The 12,158-nt window shown below is 40.3% G+C and overlaps 1 protein-coding gene across 1 annotated transcript in view; it reads right to left on the bottom strand.

The window, feature by feature from the left end:
• The window catches only part of HTR4 (5-hydroxytryptamine receptor 4), a 90,216-nt gene extending 78,279 nt beyond the window's left edge, over positions 1 to 11,937 (bottom strand). Inside the window, exon 1 of the mRNA XM_045864686.1 lies at positions 11,843 to 11,937. Coding sequence (XP_045720642.1) covers positions 11,843 to 11,937 — 95 coding nt within the window. The remainder of the gene's footprint in view (positions 1 to 11,842) is intronic.
• Between the last annotated feature and the right edge of the window lie 221 nt (positions 11,938 to 12,158).

Here is a 12,158-nt window from a genome sequence, read left to right as displayed (position 1 = left end):
ATTTGGTCCTATAAACCCTGCCCTCCTAGTGCAAACTCAGCATTTTGTTTTTATTAATTTGGAAACAAGTGTCCACATCAATGAAAGCATAAAATCTGAAGGTTATTAAGAAGCTATAAGAAAAAGTTTTATTTTTAATAAAGTAGTAATAAAATTCTCTTTCTTAATGAAGTTTCAAAGGATCTCAAAACTCTCAGACCCAAACCCTACATTACAATATGGAGAAACTGAGGCCCAGAGGGGAGAACTGAATTGGCAAAGTATATTAGCTTCTGATCTGGGAACAGCTCCTTGTCCTGTGAGCCCACCACTGGAAACACAGGGTCCCAAGAAGCAAGAAAGAGCTGTCTTTACTGAGCTACTTCAACGGAAAACCAAGATGGCTGCTGGCCCCAAACAGTAGCAGCCCACCACGTTCTAGCTCTAGCCTCCTCCAGAATTTTTTCCCTTAGGCATGGAAGACAAGATGCCAACTGGAACAAGGAACCAGTATTGCAGTGGTTGGAAAACCAACAAGTTCCTCCACTCTGCTGACAAGTGTTTTGATTGAATGATTGAAGTTGTTATGGCTAAGGGTTCATGAAAAGAAATTCAACTTATGTTCATCCAAATCACTCTTCCACACCTAAATTCCAGCTACCAACATGTTACAAATATTGGACAGGGCAAGATTTAACTCAGGAGGAAAAGGCTTCAATAGGGTGATATAGTTACCGCGAACTAATTTGATCTTAGGCCATGTGGATGCAGGTAAAATGTCTAACAAAGGAGGTGACAGTGGTTTTTCTCCTTGTCCTTCTCAGAGGCTCTGACTGAGAGCACTGCTGAAACATGTGCCTCCCCCCAAAGCCTCTGTACTTGCTGTGCCTTCCTCCTGGGATGCTTCTTTAGCGGCTGGCTTCTTCTTGCCATTCAGGTCTCAGATTACAGTTAAACCCCATTTAATGTGCCACAGCCAACAAACATTGTGCATTTTCTTTATAGCACTTGTTCTCTGAAATGACTTCTGTTGTTGATTACTGTCTGTGTCCCACTCCCATAGAATGACTTTGGTTCTCTTTTTCACTGCAATTCCCAGATCCTAGCACAGTGTCTCATCTGCAATATGTGTGTACAGGTCTGTGTAGTACATGGGAAGTACTCAATTATTTTCTAATTTAGTGAAAGGAAGACAATGTATTCGTAACGGTGAGGTTTATTCTTCAATGTCTTTGAAGACTGGCTGAAGGAACAAAGAAGATTCTGCCTAGAGAAGAGAAGACCCACAGATAAGACACAAAAGCTATTTTTAACTAACTGAAGCACTGTCATTTGAAAATAAGAGTAGATTTATGCATTCATTCATTCAACACTATTTTCTGAGCACCTACTCTGCATTAGGCATTGTTGTATGTCTTATAGAAGCAGAGATAAGTGAAACAGAGAATAGTCAATGAATAGATAAGGGAGAAAAACTATGTAAAGTATCAGCCGGCAATACACACTATGGTAAAAAATCTAGGAGGGAGAGGAGGACAGGATGCCAAAGGGGGATGAAAGGCTGGCTATTTAATAGGAGTTGTCAGAGAAGGCACTGTGATAGGGTCATCACAGCTGATGCCCTCTAGGCTGTGGAACTAAGTGGGACCAGTGGTCAGGTTGGAAGCCGTGGTTCTCAACTTTGGTTACATAGTAAGACAAATACCATATGATTTCACTCACATGTGGAATTTAAGAAACAAAACATAGGGGAAGGAAAGGAGAAAGAAAATAAGATAAAAATAGAGAGGGGGGCAAACCAGAAGAGACTCTTAACTCTAGGGAGCAAACTGAGGGTTGCTGGAGGGGAGGCAGGTGGGGTGATGGGGTAACTGGGTGATGGGCATTAAGGAGGGCACTTGATGTAATGAGCACTGAATCACTAAATTCTTTTTTTTTTGTAGTTTTTAATTTTATTATATTATGTTAGTCACCATATAATACATCATTAGTTTTTGATGTAGTGATCCTAAATTCTACCTCTGAAACTAATAATACACTATATGCTAACTAAATTGAATTTAAATAAAACTTTTTTTTTTTTAAATCACCTAAGGAGCTTTCACAAATGCTGACATATGGGCTCCAATCTCTAAGACATTGATTTAATTGGTCTGGGTTTTGCAGCCTAAATATTGGAATTTTTAAAAGCTCTCAAGTTATTCTGATGTGCAACCAAGGTTGAGAGTCACTGCTAGAGAAAGGTAAGATTTAGTAACAAATAGTAAGAACTTTCTAACAACTAAATATGGTCCGCACCGCAATAGCTTCCTGGTGTTGTTTTGAACTCCCCAGCTTGGGACAGAAATGTTTAAGAATACCTATTATACCACTTTGCACCCGTTAAGATGGCTATTATAAAAATAAAACAAAACTAAAAAATGACCAGTGTTGATAACCATGTGGAGAAAGTGGAACCCTTGTGCATTCTGCTGGAAATGTAAAATTGTGTGGCCCCTGTGGAAAACCATTTCTCAGAAGAAACTTTCTCAAAAGTGTCTCAAAAGACTAACCATAGAACGACCAGATGATCCAGAATTCTAGTTCTAGGTATAACCCCCAAAGAATTGAAAGCAGGGGCATAGATAAATACTTGTATATCTATGTTTATAGCATATTATTATTTTTTTAAAAGATTTTATTTATTTATTTGAGAGAGAGAGAGAGAGTGAGAGAGAGAGCACAAGAGGGGGTAGGGTTAGAGGGAGAAGCAGACTCCCCGCTGAGCAGGGAACCCGATGTGGGACTCGGTCCCGGGACTCCGGGATCATGACCTGAGCCGAAGGCAGTCGCCTAACCAACTGAGCCACCCAGGCACCCTGTTTATAGCATATTATTCACAATAGCCAAAAGGTAGAAATAACCCAAGTGTCCATCAATAGATAAATGGATAAACAAAATGTGGTAATACATATTATGGAATATTATTCAGCCATAAAAAGAAATGAAGTTCTGATACAAGCTACAACATGGATAAAACTTGAAAACATTATGCTTAGTGAAATATGAAATAATCCAGACAAAAAGACAAATATTGTATGATTCCACTTATATGAAGAGCCTACAATATGCAAATTCACAGAAACAGAGAACTGAATAGTGGTTACCAGGGACTTGGGGGAGCAGGGAATGAGAAGTTATTTAGTGAGTACAGAGTTTCTGTTAGGAAGAGGAAAAAATTCTGGAAATGGATAGCGGTGATGGTTGAACACCATCGTGAATGTACTTACTGTCACTGAATTACACATTTAAAATGGTTATTTTACATATTAATGGTAAATTTTATGTTATGTATATTTTATCACAATAAAAAAAGGTTACATGGATGACCACATATCAGGATATTGTATAGGACTCCTGTGTTGGAGGCAGGTTGAACTAGCTGATTTGGGGTTGTTTTCTTGTCTATGGACAATGATCTGAACATATTCTTAGAACATGGATTCTCCATCAACCACATCCTCATCATTAGAACCATCTCCCCTGTACTGCCTTTCCTCTTGTAGGAGAAAAAGCCAGATTCAGGAGATGTGGTGAACACCTCTGGCACCAGAGAATGTATATTTCAAATCAAAAGGCTATGTCAGGGTCAGAGAATCCCAAGTTCTGTGTTATGGTTCATTTGTGATGCCAATTAGGAACTAGAAATAGCTAAACTTTAAACTGTGAGTGACAAGCAAAATTCAAATCATGAAAGGAGCTTTTCTAATTAAACAGAACTGTCCACTGAACTAAATGTAAGTCCAGTAATGATAATAAAAATAAATCAGGAACCACTTCAACAAAATCCATTTTAGATCCCTAGGTTACCTCTGACAGCCTCCAACCACTCCGTCAACTGCGACCAGGCAGTCCTCATCTGCACAAAGAGCTGTCCACTCCACTAAATTGGTTCTTTGACAATTATGAGAAATTTTCCTTTCTCTCTTCTTTTAATATTTACTTATTTTAGAGTGGGGAGGAGAGGAGGGGCAGAGGGAGAGGGCAAAAAAAAAAATCTCAAGTAGACTCTGCTGAGTGCAGAGCCCAACACAGGGCTCGATCTCATGACCCTGAGATCGTGACCTGAGCTGGGAAACCAAGAGTCAGACCCTTAACTGGCTGTGCCACTCAGGCACCCCTCCTTTCTCTTCATTTGCTTTTTTCAGTTATCTCTTGATCTATTAAGAAATACCACAAACTTGTTGGCTCTGTGTACCATTTTCTCTGCTCTTAATAGAAGAAAATGTTATGACAATAATTCTGGTTAAATTTCCACATATGTTAGTGTATGTGAAAATGGATTATAAATGACAAAGTATAATATAAATAAGTAATCATTGTTATTAATATCAGAAGCCCATATACGGACAATAGCTAAGGAAGTTTTAGGTTTGTTACATCATCCAGAACAATTGGTTTCAAGGTCACATACACACAGAAACACTTTCTCAGGAGTCAAGAACACTTTTCTCTTTTTTTGCACTGGCCATGTTAACAACAGCCATATAACTTCAAAGAAGTCACTAGCCTTCTCTGAGCCTTAGTTTCTTCATGGATCAATTGAGAAAGTTACATTAAATCTCTCATTTATCAAATACGTGTTGATTGCCAGCCATATGCCAAGCACTGGGATACAACAGTAAAGAAGGTGACCAAGACCCTCCCTTCATGGAGTTCAAACTATTAATGAGCAAAAACAATAAGCAAGTGCATAGCTAAAGAAATACAATTGGTGATCAGTACTTCAAAGTGACACTCTCAAACTTTAATGTTCATGTGAATCTATGGGGGGGATCTTGTTAAAATGCAAATTCTGATTCTTTCAGCCTGGGATGGGGACTGGGGTTCTGCATTTCTCACAAGCACATAGGCTCATGAAGAGCATCACGGATGCCCATGCTGCTGGTTCATGAATCACACACACTAGACCGTAAAACTATCAAGGGTATTGACAGGATAATGGATAGAGAACAACTGAGTTGGAAACTCTAGATGATCAGGGAACATGGGACATGACATACATGCAAAGAATGCATGAGTTAGAGGAGCCAGGAGAAGAACAAGTGCAAATGTCCTAAGACAGGAAAGACATTTTGTATTCACTATTGTAGGAAGGGAATGAGCAAGGAATAAAGAATCTGGGGTAAGTTCTGAAAAGTAGCCGGGAGCCAGGTTCCTTGGGCTTTGTATGCACTGCTGAGAAGTTTATCTTCCATCACACAATAATAGAGAATGCAATGAAGTGATTTAAGCAGAAAAGTGGCCCTGTGGATGCAAATGTGATAGAAAGAGAGTAAGCCTGTCAGGGGCCCTTGCCCAAGTTCAGGTAAGTGAGAGCAGTGGCTTGGACTACGGTTGTGGCCATGGGTGGAATAAAGCTATATTTGGGAAGTCAAGGGATAGGTAAAAACAATAGATCCATGGATGGATAAGAAGAAGAAATGGAAGTTCCATTTCTGAATTGCTTATCTGGGTAATGAGATAGAAATTTCATGAGATGGGAAAAACATGTTGTATGAGATACCTATACGACATTTAAGTGAAGTAGTGCCTGGCTGGCTCAGTCGGAAGAGCATATGACTCTTGATCTTGGAGCTCATGGGTTCAAGCCCTACATTGGGTGTACTAAAAATTACTAAAAAAAAAAAAAAAGGTTTTTAAAAGACATTCAGGTAAAGATGTCAAAGACGCAATTAGATATGTGTGTCTAGAGTTCAGAAGGGATGGCTGGGAAAGAGATACACTTGGGATTTCCAGTATTCTATGGGATTTAGATCCTGGGGGAGAGATGCAATCACCCAACAAGAGGGCCAGGGGCTTGATGAACTCTAATACTAAGCCATGCAGGAGAGAAGGAGGAACCAGCAGAAGAGAATGAGAAAAAATGCCCAGGGATTATCTGAGGAACATCAGGTGAGTATGGTACTGTGGAAGCCAAGAGTGAAGAAAATGTCAAGTGGGATAGCTCCCCAGAAATACCATGGGACCACTTCCGGGAATAAGGAGAGACCAAGAGGCAGGGCAACCAGAGCAGTTCTTCTTTTTCTTTTTATGTATTGAATTGTGCAATAAAATTGTATCTGATGAGCGGGGTCCAGCCCTGGACCCTTGATCTTTGGAGAATGTCCTCCTCCTCTTCCACTCCTGGTAAGTCCCGGTCACATGAGAAACATCTTTCCCAAAAGCACATCCACACGAGATCCCAGGCAGTTCAAAATACTCCCTATCCAAGGCTTCCTTCCCCCATCCTGTTCACCACTGCATGGTCCTCCGGAAGAACTGCAGGTAAATTAGAGAAGACAGTATTTATTTTCTTGCCAATTAACAGTCAGCACAAAGGATGCCAAGGTACTCTGACTTAAAAGAGAGACCCTGACTAAAATTGGATTGTTTTTCTAGTGTGGATTTTATTAACCTTAAATGTAAGGTCCCTGTTGTTTTCAATAAAGATAAAAGATTGGGTATTGGGGCGCCTGGGTGGCTCAGTCGTTAAGCATCTGCTTTCGGCTCAGGTTATGATCTCGGAGTCCTGGGATCGAGCCCCACATCGGGCTTCCTGCTCTGCAGGAAGCGGCTTCTCCCTCTCCCACTCCCCCTGCTTGTATTCCCTCTCTTGCTGTATCTCTCTCTGTCAAATAAATGAATAAAATCTTTAAAAAAAAAAAGATTGGATATTGACCAAGGCGGCCTTAGCTTTCTACTCAGCTTGACTAGACTTTAGACAGACTTCTCCCTACTCTAGGTTTCTGGCCTCCCTTTTCTTAGAGTATTTGCTTTATTTTTTTAAATTTGAAATACAGTTGGCATACAACATTATATTAGTCTTAGGTGTACCACATAGTGATTCAACATTTATGTACATTACGAAAATGCTCACCACCATAAATGTCGTTACAATTTGTTACTACACAAAATTATTGCAATATTATTGACTATATTCCTTATGCTGTACTTTGCATTTCTGCAACTTATTTATTTGTTGATTGGAATTTTGTGCCTCTTAAACCTCTTCACTTATTTCACCCACTCCCCTCACCCCTGCTCTGGCATCACCAGTTTGTTCTCTGTACTTAGGAGCTGCTTCTGATTTGTTTTTTTTGTTCATTTATTTTGTATTTCAGATTCCACATACAAATCATATGGTGTTTGTCTTTCTCTGTCTGACTTATTTCACTAGCATAATACCCTCTAGGTCCATCCATGTTGTCACAAATGGCAATATTTCATTCTTTTTTGTGGCCGAGTAATATTCCATGGTATATATATGCCACATCTTCTTTGTCCATTCACCTATCCATGGACACAGGCTGTTTCCATATCTTGGCTATTGTAAATAAGGGTGCAATCAACATAGAGGTACGTGTATCTTTTCAAATTAGTGTGCTCATTTTCTTTGGGTAAATACCCAGAAGTGAAATTACTGGATCCTATGGTAGTTCTATGAGGACCCTCCATACTGTTTTGCATAGTGGCTGCACCAATTTACATTCCCACCTGAGAGGGCACAAGGGTTCCCTTTTCTCTACAAGCTCACCAGCACTTGTTATTTCTTGTCTTTTTGATGCTAGCCATTCTGACAGGTGTGCTCTTAGAGCATTTACTTTAGAAAATTTGTAATTGTAAATTCTTTCTCTGGCCCTTTGGGATAGAAATATTTTTAAAAACCTTTTTCTAGTTTTACAAGCTAGAACAGCCTATTTTATTTATTTTATTTTTTATTTTATTTTATTTTATTTTTTATATTTTATTTTATTTTATTTTTTATATTTTATTTTATATTTTATTTTATTTATTTTATTTATTTTATTTATTTTATTTTATTTTATTTTATTTTATTTTATTTTATTTATTTTATTTATTACATTATGTTAGTCACCATACAGTATTGTCTTTCTCATGGACCTAGCAGCCATCCCTTTGAAAGGTTACCATTAAGGAAGACAGAGCCCCTACCTCCCCGTTTCTGTGGGAGGGCAGGAGCCTAACTTCCACAGACACATTGCTCTGAACTGTAAAACTACCCCCTGTTTCCTTGGGGAAGGCCAAATAGCAAACACAGATGGCCTGTGAGCCCCACCCCCACTCCATTCCTGTAAAACCTCTCCTGTCCTTTGTTTCAGCGAAATTGAGTTCCGACTGCATTCTGGTTTCTCTCCCCAATAGCAACAGCCTTGAAAAAGTCGTCCTTATCTGTTTAATTTTGTCCAGTGCAATTTTGGCTTTGACAGTATACATCACTTTTACAACTAATTATGTCGTGTGTGTACTGTCTTCATTACCTTTATTAGTTGCCACTAACGAAACCCGCAACAGTTGGAGCACATACATGGGGCTTAAGCTCAGATAATGTTTGTGTTGGTGATGTTTCTTATGTAAATTAATTTTTAAATGCCTTTTTAGGTAAAGCAGAAATAGTAGAGCCCATGGGTACGTTAACTGTTTTCCTCTATACCAATAACTTCAGAAATATTTAACTGTAAACTTTTTAAAGCATACCCCATTTCCTGCAAATATGTGCACTTGTTTTCTGGGTTTCTTGAGAGCCTAATGTACAAACAATGGCCAGACCCTATATAACAATAAAACTCTGACAGATAATATCTGCCGCAACCAGCCCAGAAAGGTCAGGCCTTATTCAATGACGGCCAACCTCCGTATGTTTTCCCTCCAGACCAACCACAGAAAGACAAATATGCCCCCCAAACAAACATGAGAGGCTCCCCTTCTTTTTAGCTCACCTCTTGCTTCCCTGTGCCAACAACTTCCAATCAGAGAGCAGCTAAAGCCCTCCTGTTTTCACTATAAGCTTTTTATTTATTTATTATTTTTAAAAATTTTATTACGTTGTGTTAGTCACCATGCAGTACATCATTAGTTTTTTATGTAGTGCTCCCTGATTCACAGCCAGTACTATAAGCTTTTCTACTCCCATGCCTGACTCTGAGTCTTTGCAAACTGCAACTGATGATGGCTGGGCCCCTGGCCCCCATGTTGTAGCCTCTGCAGAATGCCCCTGTTCCCATTAATGTGGTCTTCATTTATTCCCACGTTCTAGATATGTTCTAGGTGGTCCACGTACTTGGAATCCTATTATTTTCAAATAATCTGGAGGAGTATTTCTTATTATTTGCTTTACGTTACTTTGGGCTCTTAATGGTAAGTTTTCAGGTCTTCCAGCTAGCTTTTTTTTTTTCAGGTATTTTTTTTTCCTTAGAAAACCTTTTTTATAGAAAGACTAAATATGATAATTCATATAAAACTGTTCCATCATAAGAGCATCAGAGCATGGTGCCCCAAAATCATCAGGGAGTAGCAAAGCTTGGTTAAAACACAGATTGCTGGGTCCACCTACACAATTTCTAATTCAGTACAGATGGAATGGGGCCCCAAATCTGCGTTTCTAACAAGTTCCTGGGTGATGCTGATGCTGCAGGTCTGGGGACCACACTTTGGAGACCACCGACCTAGAGCATTGAAACAGGATGTCCTTTACCCCGCCCTCATTTCTCCATGGCAAGTTACTTTGTTTTGCCCCTAGGTGTGGAACTTCCTACTTGGAAGTGGGGAAATTGACATTGATTTATTGAGCACCTACTATATGGCAAACAATGCACTAGGGAGGTTTTCAATGCTGCGTCATTTCATCCTCACAATTACCATGTAATCTAGTATCAGGACGTCCTTTGTCGGAAGAGACTGGACCTCAGTGTGGCCAGGAAACTTAAGATCCTACAGCTATCAAGTGGTGCTTGGGGGACTTAAACCTATGCACTCTTGATTGCAAGCCCAGTGCTTTTCCCACTAGATTTTAAACATGCTCATTTGAAATTGAATAAAATTCCTTTAAAAAAAATCAGCTAAAGTTTGACTTTTTGTCTACAAACTTAATATCCAACATGATGATGGCCGCTAATATGCCTTGTGAAAATATGCTGGCTATAGAAAATGGTAGGGATAAAAAATCTTTCCGGGAAGAAGATTAGGCAAAATGGAGTTTCTACGCAATTCTAAAAAAATCCCCTTCTTTTGATTGTTTTTGAAGACCCTACAGAGGAGGGTGGGAGGGTGGTGGTAGTGGTTGATGCACAGCTGATGAAGGTCAGGTATTTTTCAAATGCAAACTTGTGGAGGAAAATTCTAGTGGCAAGCTTTTAATAGGCTCTTCAAGGTCCTCAAAGATCACACATATGAGGCATGAGAAAAACTTCAAAGCCCTGAGAAGTTGTATCTGGATAGAGTATAATGGGAGTTCAAAGCTGCAAGGAATACAAAGGCTATCAGGATCAAAGACATTGTGTTCCCAGGCCAGGCCTGAATGCAAAGCCAAGCCAGGACTGACGTGATAAGGGGAGACCTACATTTGGGAAGCTTCTCACTGCTGCACAGCGTGTTAACTATTGGGGCTTCCATTCTTTGTGGAAATAAAATGCTAAATGACAGTGCCAGTAAATTATACCTGAGAGGAGAGTCTCATTTCAAGAAAATCCATCCTTCCAAAATTGGAACTGAGAAAACAACTTAAGAGATCATTTCTTTTTCTTTACAATATATTTTTTATCTATGTGCAAATTCGATGTAGGGTCTCTGGTCTGTTTTGCAAACACCTCTTTGCCCACAGTTGCTGAGGGTCCTTAATGCCCATCAGGTCCAGAAATGTGTTCCTTTGGAAGAAGATAAGTGGCATGTGTTCAGTATTTGGCTGATCATTCCCTTGAAATTATTCTTGTGGTTATAAGAAATCCAGCCCAGGGGAGAAAAAAAAAATGTGGGCCACATGAGGCCTCTCCCCTGTAGTCAATCATTTACCCCGAGGATAAGGGCTCAAGGAAAAGCGGAATTTCCCATACTCTGATAACAACCTGCTCCCCATCCTTCTGCTATAGTTGCCCCCCTGTCCCTGGGCCCAGCTGCTAATGGAGCCAGCTCTGCATATTTTGCCAGGGTCCAGGCTGGTTGTTGCTAAGTATTCTGATTTCTCACCTCACCTCTGCTCTGACAGTATAAAACTTTTCTGCTCAAGATGAAAGAAGAAACTGCTTGGGGTTGCTCTATTATGGGGACAGCCAAACCATGGTCAGTGGGCCAAATCCAGCCCCCTGCCTGTGTTCGTAAATAAAATTTCATTGGAACACTGTCACCCTCAATCCCTGATGTATTTTCTATGGCTGCTTCCCACGATAAAGGCAGAGTTGAGAAAGTATGATGGAGACTGTGTGGACTGCAGAAGCTGAAACGAGTTATTCTGATCCTTTCTGAAATGAGTTTGATGATCCCTGCTCTTCTGGAACCCACAATGAGTTTGGCCTAAAGAAGAATACGGTATGGAGACACTCAGATCTATGAGAACCTATTAAAAGAAACCTAGGTCACTGGGAGTCATTCATTCCTCTGGATTTTTTCACTAAGTGAAAAGAAGCATCATTCCACTTGACCACACCAGAAACCAGGCATCTGACTCCATTTCTCCTCCTTTACCTAAGTCACTACCTACTCTGAGTAGCTCTTAAAACTCTTCACTCCTTTCCAGTCCACCGTCAATACCCTAATGAAGGCCCTTCTGTTACCTTTGCAGCAACTACTGTAGCTACTCATGTCCCACTACCTACTGTGTCTTCACTTAGTGGTCTACCATTGAACTCTCACCTCACCTGGGTGATGGCAAAGGCTTCCCAACTGGTGTTCCTGCTTCCACTCTTTTCTATACACAATCCACTCTTCACCCAGTAGACAGAGTGAGCTTTGTAAAATGTTTCGGTTGGAACATGTCACTTCCCTAACCACTGCCCTTGAGATGGCTTTCAGGACACTCACAGTAATACCCAGAACCCTCACCATGGCCTACATGGCTCCACAAAGCTGGCTCTTGGCCGTTCTGTGATCGCCACCTTTACCACATTCTCCTTTTTCATGCTGCTCCAGCTCTAAAGGCTTCCTCATTATTCCCAGAAGGAGCCAAGCAGGCTCCCCCCTCAGGGTCTCTCATTTGGTACCACCTCCATCTGGATCTCTCGAACCCCAGGGATCAAAATTACTCACTTCCTCATTCAAGTCTCTGCTCAGATTCACCTCTGAAAAGATGGCTTTCCTGACCACTAGATTTAACACAGGACCTCTCCTCTCACTCTCTATTCCCCTCTCTTGCATGATTGATCTTCATC

Source organism: Mirounga angustirostris, unplaced genomic scaffold (genome assembly GCF_029215605.1).
Source record: "Mirounga angustirostris isolate CCGP_5_RB_7025 unplaced genomic scaffold, mMirAng1.0.hap1 SCAF_7, whole genome shotgun sequence".
NCBI lineage: Eukaryota > Metazoa > Chordata > Mammalia > Carnivora > Phocidae > Mirounga > Mirounga angustirostris.
This window is presented reverse-complemented; position numbering and strand designations above follow the sequence as displayed.